Source organism: Helobdella robusta (genome assembly GCF_000326865.2).
Source record: "Helobdella robusta unplaced genomic scaffold HELROscaffold_13, whole genome shotgun sequence".
In the NCBI taxonomy this organism is placed as follows: domain Eukaryota; kingdom Metazoa; phylum Annelida; class Clitellata; order Rhynchobdellida; family Glossiphoniidae; genus Helobdella; species Helobdella robusta.
Window position 1 is genome coordinate 3,380,855 of NW_008703718.1, and position 20,027 is coordinate 3,400,881.

Below are 20,027 nucleotides of genomic sequence, written 5' to 3' on the forward strand. Positions count from 1 at the left end.
TCTGTGAGATTACAGATTGATATTGATGACGACCTTTAATTTAACAATTTCAAATTTTTCTGTTAACTACTAAATCATTAAAGGATAATTAAGCTTGTGAAATATTCACAAACAGTAACCTAATAGTTATGTCACGTATGACGTCAGCTTTAGGTGGCCAATCAGAAGAGCTGATGCAAACCGACAGCCCTTACGGCAGAACTTACATGAAGGAAATTTTCAGACCTTCGTGTCGATTTTTCAACTCCGTAGACAAAAACGACAATAACGACGAAGACAACAACAACGACAACAACAACAACATTGATACCATTAACAACGACAGCAGCAACAAACATTTTAACAACAACAAAAACATCAGCTGCAACCTAAATTTCAACAACAATAAAAGCAACCATTACAACAACGACAACAACAACAACAGCAACAACAATAATGACAACAATCCTAGCGACATCACTAACATCAACAACAACGTCAACATTAGCAGCATTACTGATCATCATCCTTACAAAAGTTTCTCATCTGATACGAAGCCGATAGATAGTTACTTAGGAATGCAACAACAACTCTTTCAACATCACAGCAAACAACAGTTAAAACAACATCAAACATTGCAACACAACCGCCAACAACAACAACAATACTTTCAACATCAACAACAAATACAACAAAAACAAATACATGAATTGTTTTTTGAACAGTTTTGCATTGACCAGGCTAGCATATCATCTCAGCTCCAACAACAACAACAACAACAACAACCTCAACATATTCAGCTAAACTTACAACAACAACAACAACATTCACAACAGTTACCGCAACAACCACAACACTGTTTTGAAGTTAACACGCCCTACCAGCATCACCATCACCAACAACATCACAAACAACAACAACACACTTGCAACTACACCAACGAACCAAGAAAATTCCAGCAATCTCAACAACAAAACATCAGCGATGATGATCAGATGTTGGAAGATAATGAGGACGATGATGACGTTGAACGTGATGGCAGCATGGAAGAACATGACGTCAAGAGGAAGAGGAAACCTTACACGAGATACCAAACAACTGTTCTCGAAAATGAATTTAGCTGCCATGCGTACCTATCCAAGCATAAAAGGTTACAATTGGTTTTTATATCCTCACTACACTGTGTGATTTGTGTATTATCAATAAGACCGGATTAGTGAGAGCACTTCTATGAGCGTTGAAGTTATCTGGTTCAAACACAAATTAACCTTGGTATAGCGTTATTTCACTGTTTGTTTGTTTGTTTGTATGTATGTATGTATGTATGTATGTATGTATGTTTGTTTGTATGTATGTTTGTTTGTTTGTTTGTATGTATGTGTGGTGTTTAATGGAAAAACTTCAAAGCTTTGTCAATAAAAAATGAAAAAGTTTTGTAAATTAGGATGGCAGGCGAATGTTTTATGTTATTTTTATTCGATTAAATACGATTTACATCTTATAATCGTTAATGGCAAAATGATCATTTCTTTTACTGAAATCCAATCTAGTAGGTTCAACAATTACCGACCGACCGATCAGCGACCGACCGACCGATTAACCGACTGACCGACAAACCAACCAATCAACCACCGACCACAAAAACAGGTTTGAATTGGCATGTGCCTTGGGACTGAGTGAACGCCAGGTGAAAGTTTGGTTTCAGAACAGAAGGATGAAGAAGAAGAAATTGTGTTTGAGGGCGAAAGTGATGCTGAAAGAAGATTATGTAACATCGTCGCAGTACGTTTGCTGCAGTAGCAGTAGTAACACCATTAACAGTCCCAAAAACAACAACAGCAGCAGCAACAACAACAACGCTGATAACCGCAACAACAACAACCACAACAACAACAACAACATCAGTAACTTACACAACAGTGGCAACAACAACAACAACATAAGTAATAATTTTTACTCCAACAATAGAAACTTCGACGAAAACAACTACACTCGTGTGATTAAAAACAACAACAACAACAGCAGCAGCAACAAAAACATTAACGACGGTGACAAGGACGACAGCGGCTTACACATCGAAAAACTCTGCACTAGAGTTCATGCTGATGATGACGAGAACTTTAGAAGTGCTAATGATGAGGTTGCTAATATCATCAATGCAGTTTTTCAGCAGATGAAATGATGCCAGCAACTATTAGATATACTTTCATTTATGGCATAATATGTTACAAAAATCTAGAGAGAGTATTTTGTTTTCAATGTTGGTTTAATTAGGAATTGAGTTACATTTGTAAAATTGGTAACATTTTTGTATTTTAAAATCGCCTGCATAAATCTTTGTTCATTTTTGCTGAATTAATTAATATGCATAAAAACAAAGTTTAACGTTTTAATGTGAAAAATTTAATACTAATATATTTCAAATAAATTTACATCATACAAATTTTATATAGATAAAATCGATCGGTCTAGTTAATGATAAAATAAAAAAAAAACTATAAAAATTAACTATATACAAATTAAGCTAATTATGACGCAAATCACGTTACCATAGAAACAAAAAAACGTCGTCACGACGTAGACTTTGCAATTTTTATCCCACTCTCATTGGCTAGCTGGTTTACAGAGAGCTAGATGATTGACAAGTGCGTATGTTTGGTACGATGGACATGGCTAACACGTCAGATGCTGGCACGCTGTTGCTTCTGTTTTTTGGCGTAATGTTCGTTTCAACGACTATTGTAATTATAGTACGGAGATTGAGCTATTAACTTGTGATAATAAAAATCTATTAAAATACAACAGTGGAGTATAATAAATTATTAAAATATAATAACAAAACAAAATAAAATATTAGAATAAAATAATAAAATAAAATAAATATTGAATGATGATTAAATATTGTCGATAATGACGACAGATAGAATTAAGATGGAGTTATTTAGAATATTTTCCAACTAATCATATCGAAATTAAAAGAGTATCGCTACGATACCAACATGTACGACCTAGGTGAGGACTCCAGTAGTACATCGTTTGCCATGAGGTCATTTCTTCTCTTGATGAACACGAACATTTTGTACACATAAACAGCCGGCGGTCCACCAATGTACGGTCCTACCCAATATATCTGAGGTGTGTGTGTGTGTGTTAGTCTGTATGTGTGTTTGTTTTTTTGTATGTATGTTTGTTTGTTTGTGTGTTTGTTTGTCTCAGCGTGTTATTGTGAGTGAATGTTTTGCAACGATTATTTATCACAGGATTTGTTTCATGAAATGCAACTAAATATTTGGAAAAATTAAATTAAAATTTGTTTTTGTTTATCGAATTATTCATCAAAATAATTTACAGTTATGTGGAAAAAGTATTTAATTGGTAAATAACCCAATGGTTTTTGAAATCATGTGACAAGAAAGCAGGACCCAATGAGATGAGGGGGTTCATGAAGCCTCCGGTGTGAGTGCCCTGGTGATTGGATGGTCGTTTCATGACATAATGGAAATTAATTTTAAATAAAAAACATAATAAAAACACTGAATTAAAAATAAAAAAGTTGTCAATTGATAAAAACACCAACAGCTGCCATTATAGATGTCCCAATAACGATTCCAATAGCCAAGTTAGGTAGGATCGGATAGGGACGACCCAACTCACTCCCGTGCAAGCTGAGGACCACAAATATCAAATTGAATGACAAAATGGCTTCCACAAACACGGATTGTGTCACTGTCAATCCGTGGTTGGCGGGATTGAATGCATGGAATGCACCTCCTGGCTCCGCCAAACGTGCAGCTGGTGTCAATCTAGAGTTGTTTGTGGAAAAATATTGAAGAATTTAAATGTAAAAGTTGATATGGTGCATGGTAACCACTGCACCGGAGAAAATAATTTGTTAAAGGTTTATGCCTTATTTAAAAATTAATTTACGTTCATTGATGAAGCTCTGCTATAAAAGTGAAATTAATTAAAAAATGCGACTGACTCGTAACCAATGACGCTTCCGCAGATACATCCTGTCACGTGAGCTGCAGTGAACAAGATGGCTGATATGACAATGAAAACTTTTGTTAGTACATACAAAATCGTTTTTGGATTAAGTGTTTGTTTATCAAAGGGCTCACTTTTAGCGATTGAAAACTTTCCAGCTAGGTAGAAACAAAATGCCGCCATAGGATTAGCCACACAAGAAATATTTCCATAGCCTTCCAGCAACATGTACACGAAGAATCCAGCGAAAATCCCGAAATGAGTAACACCGGGTTTGTAGGCTTCAACGTTGTTGGTGATGAGGACGAGTGTTACCATGATCATGAGGAAGGAAGTGACCATCAGCTCGCAGAAGACATCTCGCCAGACGATCAGCGTGGAGAGGTCTTGCTTGGAGTGCTGCAGATCTTCTGACAATTTGGCGGTTAGTTGTTTGACTCTGGAAATCATTGCTGACTGATGTTGCTGCTGCTGTAATGATCTTGCAAATATTTTAAAATCTTTTCTGTACTAGTAAGTGATGAGCTCGAAACTGATGCAATTTGATGAGATCTTCAAAAATGTTGCGTTCTAACACAGGAAGGTAATTCTATGTTTGATATTCGTAAAACTGAACTGAAAACAATTATTTAAATTAAATAAAATGAAATAATAATTTATTTATTCTTGTTTGTATTTATCTACATGCTGGTATCAAATATTGAAAAAATTTAAATTATTGACAAAATCTATCCTACAAAAACTGCATCTAAATTGGCAGCTGATTTTGTTCACAAGCCGTGTTGTTTAGTGCAATAATTCAAACAGCACAAGTTTAAACTATTAATACAAGAGTTTAATTTGTGATAAAATATAAATTTGATTTAATTTCAATTAATTTAAAATTCAGATTTCAAAAATGGTAATAATTTTATTTATACGCGCTTGGGTGCTCTTCTATAGAATTGTAAATAATGTCATTATTTTGCTAGCCTTCCTTGTTAATAATAATTAAAATTTTAATAAATATACAACAATAATTCTTATTTAAAAAATACTTATTTTAGAAATACAACTAGCAACTATACTTAGAACTTTACTATTTGTAAATCTTAAAAATTCTTCTAAACTCGAAGCTTCTAAACTCTTCTAAATTTGATAATAAATTTATCAAAAAAAAACCATCAAATTATTATCGTAAACTAACATTAAATTGAAATTTTTTTATTTACTTATCCACTTAATTAATGAAATCAGGAAAATTACTATTCCATAAAATGTAAGTTAAATTTCATACAACCTGTTCATGCTAGCTAAATCAATTTAACTTGGCTTACATGTGGTTATATTTTACGCACACGCTACAAGTTTCGTATGTTTAGATTATACAACTTTTCGTAAAGAATCAAATACAAAACATTTGGAATACCTTAAGTATATAGTACTTCTATAATATTTAATATGAATTTAGTTGTGATGAAACCGTATTTATATCAAACTTTATTAACATTATTCTATGCGTGCGTATGATTTTAGTGTAAAATATGAAATAATAAAGTTAATAATTTGATGAAATAAAATCAACACAAAAAACTTGAAAAAATTATTGGTCAATATATATTACAATTAATAATGTTTCTTAATATTCTCATTATTTTAAAAAATAGAAAAAACCATTCTACCTCATTCCATCCCATCTTTAACACTCAGTATCATTTAGTTATCACGACAACCATTGTTAGCATTTCATCTCCGTCATCATCAACAACCAGCATCGTCATAATCAGCATCATCATCGCCATTGCCATTATCACCATTCTGGTCGTCATCATCGTTATCGCCATTTCCCTCCTAATCGTCATCATTTTCCCAATTTGTATCATCATCATCATCGTTGGGAGACATTCCCTTGACTGAAAGACTTCCTCAACCTATCCGGGTTTTGTGTTGTTTGTGTCTGCTTGAACTTTGGTTTGTACTTTCTGCCTTTGAGCATCTGGCCATAGGTTAACACTGCCAATGTTCCCCCTATGTATGGGCCTAGCCAGTATATCTGAGAGAATGATGATGAAGATGATGATCGTAGCGATGGTGTTGATGCTGACAATGATGAGGACGGTAATGTTTGTGTATAATTTACGGTGACAACAATGATTATGGTGATGTTGGTGTATAGCGTGATCGAATATTGTCGAAAATTTAAAAAGTCAGGTTTACTTTTAATGGTAGTAGAACGATTGCAGGGAGAGGATGTTGTCTTGCAATTCCAAAATTTAATTTAAATTAGATGAAAATATTAAATATAAAACTGAAACGTAAATTTCGAGAAAAAGAATTTTGATGGGCAGATAAATCGAGTTTAGAGCATGGATTATAGTAGTCTATTATCCCCCTCCTTGCCTTTTATGGTGGAATATTGCCAAGCAATAAAATAGAAAGGCTTAAGAGTCAAAGAAATGATTGCATCCTTCATCAAACATTTGTCGCATTAAACAGAATTGTCATTCTAGATCACATAATTGACAGAATATGTGCACATTTATTGACAAGGCGTGAGACACGTACCCATTGGTTTTTCACGTTTCCGTGGAAAACAGCAAACGCGAATGGAATGAGTGGATTCATAAAACCGCCTGTATGTCGGGCCTGAAAAATTTTTAATAAAATTCTAAAATTATTTCAACCACACTTAATTAATATTGTATAATACAATTATAGCAATACACAATTGAATTTACCGTTCCAAGAATGCCAAATGCGACTGTAATTGAGACAGCCAGGCTCGGAAGGACTGTGTTTTGTCTATTTGGTTATTATTATTTTCATTATTAACAACTACTATCTAGTGGTAGTTCACAATCACCACTACCACCACTACTACTACTACTGCTACTACTACAGCTGCTGTTGCTACTGCTACAACTGTTTTTTAATATATATACATATAATAATAACTAATTTATTATTAAACAATTTTAATGTAATACGTTATTATTAAATGTCTAGTATTAAATGAAAATAAAAAAAAATGGTTTATAGCGAATATTATTCAAAGGAAAAAAATTGGCAAAAATATTTCTATTGGATTGGATATAGCCTATTATATATATTTTTTTCTTCCAAATTTAGTATTTTTTAAAAATTATCACTACAATCTAATCTAATCTAATTTAAACTAAATTAAATTACTACAATCACGCAATTTTCTTTTCTTTCTTTCCTGTTAAATAATCGCGCGTACGGTGCTTCCTAGCACTTCTGAGATACTCGAAACGTGCTCACTCATTATAACTGAATTTACTGAGGCACTAGCGAAGAATTAGATGTGGTAGGACTTTCAATCTAGCCTGTATAAATCCTTCGCGAATAATACTAAGATGACAAAGATGAGGTTGAACGAGTAGAGGCCCTCAACTGTGGTTGCCTGCCAGATTTTCAGACCACTCCTGCCTGGATCAACCATCGGCAGTTCGCTATCTTCCGCCAAAAGTCTTCAACGGACGGTGATTGACATTTAATAAATATTTCAAGTATTAAACTGATTATTTGTGATTTTTTTATTTTAAATTTATTTGTATTTTCAGAGGTATCAACTGGATGGAAATACGCGTGAATAAAAATCACGGGACAGGGGTCGATACTGCATTCGAACAAGAGCACTGCCAAGCCCTTTAACCATTACACTACTGATACAAAAACATGCTGTAATATTTTATAGTAATTAGTAATATGTTAATATAATAATACATATAACATGTTATTCTATGTTATATTAATGGCAAAACTCACAAATAACCAAAGTATGTTCCAGCTAAAGAGCCCGAGAGTTCAAACATTGTGAACATAACCCCTGAGATGTTATTTTTATGATGCGGAAAGTGAATGATTTTAGTTATTTTTACTAAAACAAATCCAATGAACATTGTAATAGCAGTAAAATAGTAACAGTAGTAAATTAATTAAATGTGGAATAGTTAATTATTAGATAAATTGAATAACCTTAATGATGCAACATCGTCGGTCAAAATTTTTTAGACACAACAAATAATTTAACGGTCGAAGCCAACATTTTGGCGAGGGATATTTCCCTTGCAAGGAGGATTGAAAATGTGACGACGGGACTGACGCAGCAGCCGATGGCCCCGTAGCCCTCGTAGGCCACGTACATGAAGCGGGCTAGGTAGAAACACACGTGAACCGTACTTGCGGGGTTCGCATCTTGTTCGCTGACTGAAGCTACCAAGGTCATTGTCTGTTTAGGGGAATGTGTGGCCAGTGTTTTCGGTGAATTAATACAAATTCAGGTTTGCCGCTTATAACACTCGATAGTTTCAACTCACGTGTTGACTAATGCCATATTGATAATGCACAAGCTGGCTACCTATGACGCTGATCGATAATGAAAAATCAATAAATTGTTACCATTATGGCTATTATTATTTCTTTTTATTGCTGTTTCATAAAAATTTGCGTGCAATAAATTTGAATGATTTGTTCATAGCCGAGTAAAAATATTGCTGGCAAATGTTTCTGAACTTATTAAATAAAATTTTCAAGCAGATAAAACAAAAATTGTTTGTTGAACTAAGAACTTTCTATCTGCTTTCTGTACAAATATTCTTTTTTTTATTTCGCTAATTTGGTTTGTAATTCGTATTTTCTTTTTTCGCTCTTTTCGTTTTTTAACGATATCTCTCTCTCTCTCTCTCTTTTCTATTTTCCTTTATTCAGATTAATTAATCAGTAAACAAAATTGTTTAGTTATCATGAAAATAGTAGATAAAACAACTAAAAATCATAAAGAAAATAATCTAGAAAAAATTGTTGGCATTTGTTAAACATTTGAACATTATTTTTTTTAGTTAAGTACCTTACCTGATCAATCTAACTTTTTAAACACAAAAAAGATAAAAATTATTAGAAACTTTAACAAATTTTGACTAATAACTAGACACTCATAGATTGCAATGAGTTGACACGTAAAATAAATAAATTATCATCCCACATAAAATTTGAGTTTGAACTTTTCAACATTCAAAATTTATAAAATTAATTTTGCAAATCTCAAAAAAGTATAATTTCGTTTAATGGTAAGATGAACAACCAACAAACCGACCGACAGCAGAATGAAGGTGACCAGCATCTCACAGGCACATTCCGTCCAGAATGAAGGCCTGGCCAGATCGTCCAACGACCATTCGAAATAATTTTTTATTTCCATCTAATCGTAGTATCGTCGCTCTTGTTGTTTATATCAATGTTTATTGGTGCAAAGAAACAAGTTTAACCGTGCTGGTTTCATTTTTTTTAAATTAAAGCAGTAAAAAGTTTAACCATCTTGTATCATTTCTTTTCCAATAAATTAAAATGGGAAAAAAGTTTCTCTAATTTTTCTCATCAGGAAATTTAACATTTATTTATTTATTCATTTACTTGCTATTATTTACTGAAACCATAAAAACTAATTTAAAGATTTAATTGCATTCGGGCCAGCGATTATTTATTTGTTTGTTTATTAATTTGTTTATTTGATTAATCGTTTGTTTATTGTTTGTTCTTTTTAACCGCACGCCATGATTTCTGATGGAAAAATCGATTAATAAAATTGTTGATAAACAGACGAATAACTTTTTTTATTTGAGAAAACGCATTTTTATTTTCAACCCAATTATGAGAGAAAAAAATAATAAATTGAAAAAAATTATATTAATTATTATGTTATTTGTTAGTAGAAACCAAATTGAAGATAAACAGAATATACACATTAGATTGAAATAACAGACTTCAAAAATTGAAGTTCAGCGAAGTACAAAGATTTGTTCTTTAAGTCAATTATCTTCAAAATTAAGATCAATATGTCATTTATTGATATTAAACTTATTTGTTAATAAATCCCTCTTATGCAGTTCTCGATAGTAAGAGATTATAACAACGAAAATCTTCGGAAGCCACAAAATAAATAATAATAATAATTTCCTATCTAGTTTTCTTTCTTACTCGTGGTTAATTAAATTTAATTAATTGCTAGGGAAGGGATTGAGCAAATGATTTCATCTACTGATAGATTTCTGTTACCAATCATAAAACAATTATCTGTAAAATTTTACATTTTAATAAACTGCTCAATGAAAACTAACCATTAGAGTACCACTCATAAAAATATAAATGATAAAATAAAGGAATAACGAAATATTAATAAATGTTGTGAAACATTCTGTAAACAATCCAGTTATCAAGGTTAACTCTCTCGCACAAGTTTCTAACAAAGCGACAAATAAAAGTGACAGGAGTTAACTTGTTGAAACCGCCTTCAGAGATTTTTTTCGATGTTTTACATTGAAGGCAAAAAATGCAGATGAAATATTCATATTCTTAACAAAGGCACGAAATGCAGATTAAATAATTCATATTTTTGTTATTCTTATCAATTCGTTAACAGATCGAAATGGAAAAATATTTGTATTATTTAAAAACGTTAGATCTACTAATTCTAATTTCACGCACGGACACACACACATATTAAAACATACACATACACACCACACACACACACACACACACACACACACACACTCTTAAGCAAATTTATTAACACACACGCACCTATATATGAAAATATATTAAACCAAACACGACAAAACGATTTCAAATCTGTGACTGCAGGGCGACTGATTCACGTTCGACAGCCTCTCGTGGTTTGTAAAACTTCCCCATAGCGAACAACTTGTAAGCGAGTACAGCCAGTGGACCGCCAATGTAAGGCCCTAGCCAATACACCTGGAGGTTTCAAGGTTGTAATTACTTTTTATGATCATCCATAAAAAGAATCATAATCGTATTCATAATTTTATGTAAATCCAAATACTTCTTTCGTAATTTAAATTCAAAACTGGTGAAGTTTTCTTTTATTTTGCGCGTCTATGTAATGAAACCTTAAAACCATCCAACCACCCACATCACTGTAACTCAATCTAGCAAGTTCGAACTAGGCAGTTTACTAACATTTGCAAACATAACAAACAGTACAGTATGCAGTAGGTAGGTTCGGTGAAACGAAGCAACAACTTAACTTACTACATAACATACTCTGCAATACATTTATTTATGCATGTTAAATGCATTGCAAACAATATTTCAGGCTTCAAATTTGCTTGCACTTGTTCACATGCAAGCATATGGGATGAGAGAACACGTGTGCTTGTGTGCGCGCGTGTGTATTGTGTGTGTGTTCACTTAGTTTAGATGCTTGATAATATTTACATAGAAATTTCGTTTTTTAAAACGATAAGTAATCGGATGAATGCATTCTCATGAAATGTAAATATAAATGATTTTTTTTTCATCATAGCACACACACACACCACACACACCCATATACATACACACACACACACGTGTGTGTGTACATACGTATACAGTGCGTAACAGCGGAATATAAAAAAATTTAGTATATTTAGTTAATGTACGAATATAAATGAACAGATCTAAGCACAGACATATAAAGAAACAAACAAACAAACAAATAAACGGTAAAACGAAAACCGTAAGGAAACGTAAGAAAACATTTCCATAGCAGATGCGCGTTGAACTTTGTAAGTGCAAAGGTACAAGTTTACGAAATGGATGGTGAAGCAAGACAAACAAACAGACAAATAGACAGACACAGACACACACAGACAAATAAAGTGACAGAGAGATAGACGAACAAACAGACACACCCAGACAGATAAACAGACAGTCACGAAACAGATAGACAGACACAAACATACAAACAAACAGACAGAGAGGTAGACAAACAAACAGATACACACAGACAGAGATACACAGACAGACACACACAGACAGATAAGCAGACAGACACGAAACAGATAGACAGACACAAACATCATACAAACAGAAAAACAGAGAGAGAGAGAGAGAGAGAGAGAGAGAGAGAGAGAGAGAGAGAGAGAGACAAACAAACGAACAAACAAACATGACAAGACACCTACCCAATGGTTTGCAAACTTGCGGTTAAAGACGGCTGGCCCAAACGGGATGAGTGGGTTCATGAAACCCCCCGTGTGTGTGCCCTTAATATCGAATCAACATTTCTCACAATTACATTATTACAATGATACAATTATATTAATTTATTAATTAGTGATTATTATATTTATTAATTAATAATAATTGTAACAAAAAGAAAGAAGAATAATTTTGCAAATTGAAATTATGGAAGGTTAAGGTACTTCTGGAATTTGTAACGTCTTTTTATGATTTTCATTTGCACAAAACTAGCGTACACACACATGTGTTACACAGATCCACACATGCATACTTATATATATTACGTCGGTTGGTCAGTTTTTTTATGAAGTTTTAGTTTTGATGATTGCATCATTTGATGATGATGATTAGCCAAGACATTTAGTCGAAGTCGACTTTCGGCCACTTTATGGATCTGTCTTCTCCATGCGTTCCTGTCCTCGACGATTATTTTAAGTTCTGAGATCGTCATTTTGGTAGCCGATGTGATTGTATCAAACCAACGTATTTTTTGTCGTCCTTTTCTTCTTGTCCCACTCACTTTACCTAGCATCATTGAAGTTTCCAGCGAATTTGCGCGTATAACATGGCCGAAAAAGGAGAGTTGTTGTTTGACGATTTTGCCCTCAAGCGACATTTTTGGCTTGATACGGTCCAAGACCGTCTTATTTGTTGTCCGCGATGTCCAGGGGCTACGCAGTAGTCTTCTCCAACACCAAAGTTCAAAAGCGTCGATCTTTCTTCTTTCCGCTTTCTTGATTGTTCAACTTTCACATCCATAAGTTGCTATGGGAAAGACAATGGCGTTGACGAGTCTCGTTTTCGTTGCAATGCTCACATCCTTGCTCCTCCAGACTTAATCTTTTCCTTGCATTGCAGCCCGGCCGAGTGCAATCCGTCTTTTGATCTCTGGTCCAGATTCGCCGTTTCGGTCAATTTTGGCTCTCAGGAAAATGAAATCTTGTACTGTCTCGATCTGTTCATTGTTGATGTTTACTGCATCACTGCATGCCGTTGCCATTACTTTCGTTTTCATTGCATATATGCATTTATAAATTTTTTCCGGCATAAGTTTAGTTCATTCTTGACACTGTGATCCCATTGATACAACAATTCAATTAGTTGATTCGACAAGTCTTGAACTACCTTCCTTTTAACTTTTAATTCTCGAGAGAGATGGAGCAGTCGCTGCTCGCGATCTTGTTCGATTGTTAGATCTAGATAAGTAACAATCGAACTTATATATATTATATACATACATACAAACATATATATAATCATTAACTAACTAATTAATTGAAGTATAGTTAATAGCAAATAATGAATAGCTAATAAAAAAATTTAGTTAATTAACTGAAACATACAGCGGCAAATAATCCGACTGCCAGTGCCAGGGCTATGGACAGATTCGGTAGAAATGGGAGTGGTCTGAATGTGGGCGTGATCAAGAAACGTCAATCAAAATTGCATAGAATAACAACGATAATAATAATAACAATGGAAACACTTTTTATTATTGAACCTCAAAAATCTAAAATCAAATTTCATAAATATATAAATGATTAGTCATCAATGCTCATCATTCACATCAGAGTACAAGGATGATAAAAAATGATACAAAAAATTGTTCATGTTTTGTTCCTTTCACAGTATATTGCATACGATAAACTAATTGCACGATTTGTTAGGTTATCTTTAAAAATGTCTGGCCAAGTTAAATCGATTAATGACAGTTTAAAAGGATTGTAGAAACCTATAGGACTAATCTCAAAAGTTTTAATTAAAACATTAAAATTTAAATAATCATTTGACAAATCATTTTTGAGATTCATATTGCATTTTTCTTGTTTGTAGAATTTGGATGAGGTGAAGTTTGTCTCGTGACAAACCGTCAGCTCCAGAATCTCGATGGTATTGTTCTTGACTATTGCGATATCAGGACGGAGCGATTTGAATACATAATATAATATAATATATAATATATAATAATAACAACAATAACAATCATAATAATGATACTACAACTACTACTTAGTAGTAGTAGTGCTACTACTAGTAGTACTACTTAATAATATTACTACTACTACTACTACTACTACTATTACTACTACTACTATTACTACTACTACTACTACTACTACTACTATTATTACTACTACTACTACTACTATTATTACTACTACTACTACAACTACTACAACTATTACTACTACTACGAATAATAATAACAATAATAATAATAATAATAATAATAATAATAATAATGATGATGATGATGATGATGACGATGATAGTTGCAGTTGATAAAATTATTTCTCGTAATTGTGCTGATAGGAGCAGTTTTTTATTATAAATGGCTGATCGTTTTAACGATTAACAGCGGTGGTAATCAAACTAATACTAATGATGATCGTGAGCTTTATTCCCATCATCATCATCATCCTCGTCGTCGTCATCCTCGTCGTCATCATCATCATCATCATCATCATCATCATCATCATCATCATCATCATCATCATCATAGTCGTCGTCGTCATCATCGTCGTCGTCATCAGCATCGTCATCATCATCATCACCTGGGATATTCAGTTCCATGTACACTGAGTACCACGAAGATGAGATTGAAGGAGAAGAAGCCCTCTATGGTAACGGACTGCCAGTTGTTCATGCCGTGGTGGCTCGGGTCGAAGTAGGGTATCACACGGTTGTCCGGAGTCAGTCTGAGTTTTTTTGGGTCAAGATGAATGAATTGAGTGAATTGAAGGAAGATGTTGCCTGCAAGCAGAGTAGCATATGCCTCACACGCAGTTGAAAATTTATTTTTTTTATTTATGTAATATGCGAGTAACAAACTTGTAGCAACGACAACACGAAAACATCATCAAAAAAACAACAACATCATCATTAACAACAACAAACAACAACAACACAAATTATCATTAACAAGAACATCATCGTCATTAACAACAGCAACAACAGCAGCAGCAACATCAACTACTACAATACGAATGCACTAACAAGTATCCAAAGAACGTTCCAGCCAACCCACCGCATAGCTCCAATATTGTGAATATCACGCCTTGGGGGATAAAAAATCATTTTGTTATTTTTCTAGTTATTCGTAGTAATTGAAGTTTTTAAAGATATTTGTGATACTTGATAGATTGATCAGTATTATCTAGATACTTATTCAAAATCTAAAACAATGAGATAAACAAAAACAACAATAAAAACACTGTATATCAATAAAAATGGCAATGAAATGAACAATAAAAATACAGAAAATACGAAAAAAAATACACAAACCAAAAAAAAAACTAAAAGCAACTGCAGTGAATGAAGAATTACATGGAAATCAACATTCCAACTGACATCTTGCGAGGGAGATCTTCCCGGCCAGGAAAAGTGAAAAGGCAGCCATAGGATTGAGCAGGCAGGCGATTGGTCCGTAAGTTTCGATGGCCATAAATACAAAAGCCAAGACGAACAGTCCTAGGTGGGTGGTGTTCGGCTCGTATAACTCTTTTTTGTTAGTCACCAACACAAACATCACTACCTTGCATGTGTAGATGATGGGTGGGTGAGTGAATGAGTGAGATAATGATTGATTGAGTGATTGTGTGAGTGGGTGAGTGGGTGAGTGAGTGAGTGAGTGAGCGAGTGAGTGAGTGAGTGAGTGAGCGAGTGAGATAACGATTGAGTGAGTGACGAGTAAGACAATGAATGGTGGAACGAAACAGTGAGCGAGTGAATGAATAAATGATTTAGCGAGTGAGTACTTTGTTTAGTGTTTTAATGTTCAATGCTATTTGTTCGGTTTTAGTTTCGTTTTACCTATATAAATTTTATTATTTCTTGTTTGTTGTTTAGTTTATAAACTAAAACCTATGCCAGCTGTTTGATTATGCTGTTTAATTTTTTTATTTCACTCTTTCTGTTTGAATTTGTTTATAAATTTATCTATTAATTTTCGTTGCTTTTTCATCGTTAGGACTGCTAACGTTTTATTGATTGCCCCTTCCATGTTAATAATAAACATTTTTTTAAATATTTTTATCACCATGTTCATGTTCACAATACGTTTTTAAAAAACTTGTCAGCTGTATTTAAATAAATTTTCATTATTTACGATCATGCTTCGACGAAGTCTGTGACATCTCACAGACGACAAAATGTCGTGTCTGTGGCGGAAAAGATCATAAATCATTTTTATGAATTATTATTTGAACCATTTATTATTTACCTTTTTTTGGTTGTATTGTAATTATGTTGATATTTGTGTCTTTTTAAATACAACAGTTGATGTTAAACACGTCAGACATACACTCTGCTATAAAGAATAAGGATTAATTAATTGCTATATAAAACATACTTTAAACTTACACATTGACAGCTGGCCTGTCTTTCTTATATCATAATTAAATTACTTTATTTTGCGAGTATTTAAAGTAAATGAATGAATGAATAAATTAATTAATTAATGAATTAATGAGTGAATAAACGAACGAACGAATGAATGAACGAACGAACGAACGAACGAATGAATGAATGAACGAATGAATGAACGAATGAATGAACGAATGAATGAACGAATGAATGATTGATTGATTGAACGAATAAACGAACGGATGGATGAAAAAAATAATTGTGATTATCGTTAAATATTTTATATATTTTGTAACGTTTGTCTTTACAAGTAAAAGAATGATTAATCAATTAACAATTTAATTATGGGCGTTGTAAAACCAGACAATTAAAAATTTAACTGTTACTATTTATAGTAATTGCGATGTGAATGATGATAATTATAATAGTAATAATAATAATAATAAATGATAATAATATAATATATTTATCATCACCGTCGTGAGCATAAAAGAAACCATGAGCTCGCAAGCACATTCAGTCCAGAATGAAACCTTCTTTAGATCGTTCAGTGACATTTTTATTATACTAGACATGATGATGTTGTTGTTGATGTGACGATATGGTCAGGATGTTGTTGTTGTTGTTGACGATGATGTTGTCAGGATGTTGTTATTGATGTGATGATGTTCTTTGGTTTTGTCAAAGTAGTTGTTTTTGATGATGATTATGAGAATGATTGTGGTTATGTTGTTGTTTTTGTTGTTGATGATTTTGAAGACGTTGTTGATGTTGTTTTATGCTGACGACGAGCCACGAATTCAACTTATTGTAAACACGTTTCTAATTATCATATAATATTCTCGATCAGTTCTTCATTCCGTATTTTAATAATAATTTCCTAACTTTTTAGTTTTCTCTTGGTAATGAAAAAATATTATTTAACTCAAAGTTTATAACTTAGAAAAAAAGGATATTATTCAAATAAAAAAAATTAACACACACAAAAGCAAATTATGAGATAACGTGTCTCTGTCCAAATTTTAAAACCGACTATTTTCTTCTTATATCCCTGCGGTATATATATAGGTATGTATATAGTTTTCAAGAAAATCAACCGCGTTTATACAATTATTATGTTTATACATTAATTTTTCAAGTTTTCTAATTAAAATTTTATTATAATTATTTAATTTATTAAGTAAAAAACTAAAATTATTGTTCATGTTTATTATTATAAATAATTGCCAAAAGCTTTTTCGATATACAATATATCATCGTCAGTGCAAAATATTTTTAAATAATCAATCAATCAATCAATCAATCAATCAATCAATCAATCAATCAATCAATCAATCAATCAATCAATCAATCAATCAATCAATCAATCAATCAATCAATCAATCAATCAATCAATCAATCAATCAATCAATCAATCAATCAATCAATCAATCAATCAATCAATCAATCAATCAATCAATCAATCAATCAATCAATCAATCAATCAATCAATCAATCAATCAATCAATCAATCAATCAATCAATCAATCAATCAATCAATCAATCAATCAATCAATCAATCAATCAATCAATCAATCAATCAATCAATCAATTAGCATATAAAGCGCTATTTCCGCGATGTTCAACAGCACTCCTCAATGAATTTTGAAAACAGATGGGTCTTGAGATCCGCTCTGAACTTCGCAAGTGATGAAGAAGTAGTCAAAGAAGTAGGTAGAGAGTTCCAGAGAAAAGGACAAGAAAAAGCAAAAGCAAATTTGGCAAAAGAGTGTTTAACATTAGTTAAGAAAAAGCGAGAAGAAGAAGACGATCGTAAATCGGGGCGTTTAGGTTGTTGCGATTGCGTTTGATGATGAGAACATCGAACCAGAAGAGCAGTGAGCGGGAGAAGAAAAGAATAGTATTTGTTTGGATAGGCTGGACACGTGTTTCGTCCCTACTGGGGACTCATCAGCAGCCCGAATACCTATCAGATTAGTGTTACCAGAAGTATGGGTAGGAAAAGAACAATATTGTGTTAAGTTAAAAAGAGACAAAATATCATTAAATCTACGAGTGTAAGAACATGATAAATTATTGAAGTGCAAGTTGAAATCACCAGAGATGTAGAAAGGAATAGAAAAAGAGTAGAGAGATTCAGCGAGTGAGTAGAATTCATCTAAAAACAAAGTGAGAGAAGAAGAAGGAGGGTGATAGATTACAGCAATATAAAAAGATAGAGAAGAAGACTTAAGAGATACAGCAAGACATTCAAAAGAAGAAAAATGAAAGGAAATATTAATGGAAGCAGTAAATAGAGATTTATAAAACAGACAGATACCCCCATAAGAAGAATGAGAAGATGATAGAAGATTTTTTGGAGGTCTAGAGAGTTCAAGGAAGCTGTAACCATCAGGAGTAGCAAGAATAGGAGAGGGAGAGTTAGTCCTCGTGCCAAGTTTCAGTAAGAGTAAAAAAATCAGGTAAGGAGGAAGAGATTATTTGATGGATATAGAGCGATTTTTTATTAATTGATCTTATGTTAATATTAAACAGTGAAAATGTAGAGGTAGGTTGGATATTGGTACTTTTAAATCTAGTTTTGTTATATTATTTAAACTAATAGAATTAGAATTATTATTCTTATCATTAGTATTAATTACATTAGAGCGGGATTTAATAAAATTATTCTTATTATACTTGCTATTAGCATTATTATTATTAATATAATTATGGTTACTAACTATATTTATTTTTTTGTTAGAGTTAGATTTATTGTTTTTATTGTTATTTTAATAATGAAAATAAACAAATGACGTTATAAAGTATAACTTAATTTTAAGCGCGAAACATTTTTGAAAATATTATTATTAATTATTATATACTATGTATTTAACATATTGATAAAATTTACTTTAAATTATTTACATAGATATATATTAGAATTAAACAGAATAAATTGAAATTTTAAAAATTGCTGAAAAAACGACAAATTCCTTTGTTGGTTTCTTTCACATAAACTGAGATGTTGAAATCACGTTCATCAGTTTATGTGAAAGAAACGAACAAAGGAATTTTTTTTAATGGACAAAGTGAATGTACGAAAGAATATAAACTGAATACTATCAAAGCCTTCGACAACCGAGCATTAACACACTCAACTACTCAAAATGACATCAATACAGAATTGAATCGCATTAAAAAAATACTTGTTAATAATGGTTATCAAATATCAGATATTAACAATGAAATTAAATTTGAATTAAGAAATATCAGTAACAACAATAATAATAACTACAACAGAGTGACCAGCAGCAATATTATCATCAACAACAATAATCTTTCTATTGATAATGATAACTCCATTGCCAACTATAACATCATTAATAACAACAATATGGTCTAAATCCTAATTTCACAATATGTATATATATATATATATATATGTATATACATACATATACATATGTATATGTGTGTGTTTTGTGTGTTTGGTGTGTGTATATATATATATATATATATATATATATATATATATATATATATATATATATATATATATATATATATATATATATATATATATATATATATATATATATATATATATATATATATATATATATATATATATATATATATACATATATATATATATATATATATATATATATATATATATATATATA

The 20,027-nt window shown here is 32.0% G+C and overlaps 4 protein-coding genes across 4 annotated transcripts; 1 reads left to right on the plus strand and 3 right to left on the minus strand.

The window, feature by feature from the left end:
• Positions 1–1,040: 1,040 nt before the first annotated feature.
• Positions 1,041–1,744, plus strand: HELRODRAFT_127763 (hypothetical protein; the record flags this gene model as incomplete). The annotated part of the gene is made up of 2 exons (XM_009014359.1): positions 1,041–1,129; positions 1,627–1,744. Coding segments are annotated over 2 exons (207 nt in total), but the record flags the coding sequence as incomplete, so codon positions are not given.
• Positions 1,745–2,215: 471 nt separating this feature from the next.
• Positions 2,216–5,250, minus strand: HELRODRAFT_185353 (hypothetical protein). The gene is made up of 7 exons (XM_009014360.1): positions 5,153–5,250; positions 4,101–4,581; positions 3,962–4,022; positions 3,557–3,782; positions 3,364–3,444; positions 2,979–3,109; positions 2,216–2,684 (listed from the first exon to the last, which is right to left on the minus strand). Exons 2-7 carry the CDS (start codon positions 4,414–4,416, stop codon positions 2,600–2,602), a joined length of 900 nt encoding a protein of 299 aa, XP_009012608.1. The 5' UTR covers positions 4,417–4,581; positions 5,153–5,250; the 3' UTR covers positions 2,216–2,599.
• A 583-nt stretch (positions 5,251–5,833) lies between these two features.
• Positions 5,834–9,166, minus strand: HELRODRAFT_168508 (hypothetical protein; the record flags this gene model as incomplete). The annotated part of the gene is made up of 6 exons (XM_009014361.1): positions 5,834–5,998; positions 6,511–6,591; positions 6,684–6,747; positions 7,344–7,436; positions 8,013–8,197; positions 9,062–9,166. 6 exons carry the CDS (start codon positions 9,164–9,166, stop codon positions 5,834–5,836), a joined length of 693 nt encoding a protein of 230 aa, XP_009012609.1.
• A 1,424-nt stretch (positions 9,167–10,590) lies between these two features.
• Positions 10,591–16,916, minus strand: HELRODRAFT_168509 (hypothetical protein; the record flags this gene model as incomplete). Its single annotated transcript, XM_009014362.1, has 6 exons — positions 10,591–10,722; positions 13,338–13,401; positions 14,550–14,693; positions 14,992–15,052; positions 15,346–15,529; positions 16,836–16,916. The coding sequence occupies 6 exons, from the start codon at positions 16,914–16,916 to the stop codon at positions 10,591–10,593; spliced, it is 666 nt and encodes a 221-aa protein (XP_009012610.1).
• Positions 16,917–20,027: the final 3,111 nt, after the last annotated feature.

What these genes read in the sequence shown, in the direction of transcription:
- HELRODRAFT_185353 (XM_009014360.1), bottom strand. Translation starts at nt 4,416, where the DNA reads ATGATTTCCAGAGTCAAACAACTAACCGCCAAATTGTCAGAAGATCTG. An exon ending in GGAAGCGTCATTGGTTACGA is followed by an intron (nt 3,783 to 3,961) that starts GTCAGTCGCATT and finishes AAACAACTCTAG; the next exon opens with ATTGACACCAGCTGCACGTT. An exon ending in ATGATTTCAAAAACCATTGG is followed by an intron (nt 3,110 to 3,363) that starts GTTATTTACCAA and finishes CACACACCTCAG; the next exon opens with ATATATTGGGTAGGACCGTA.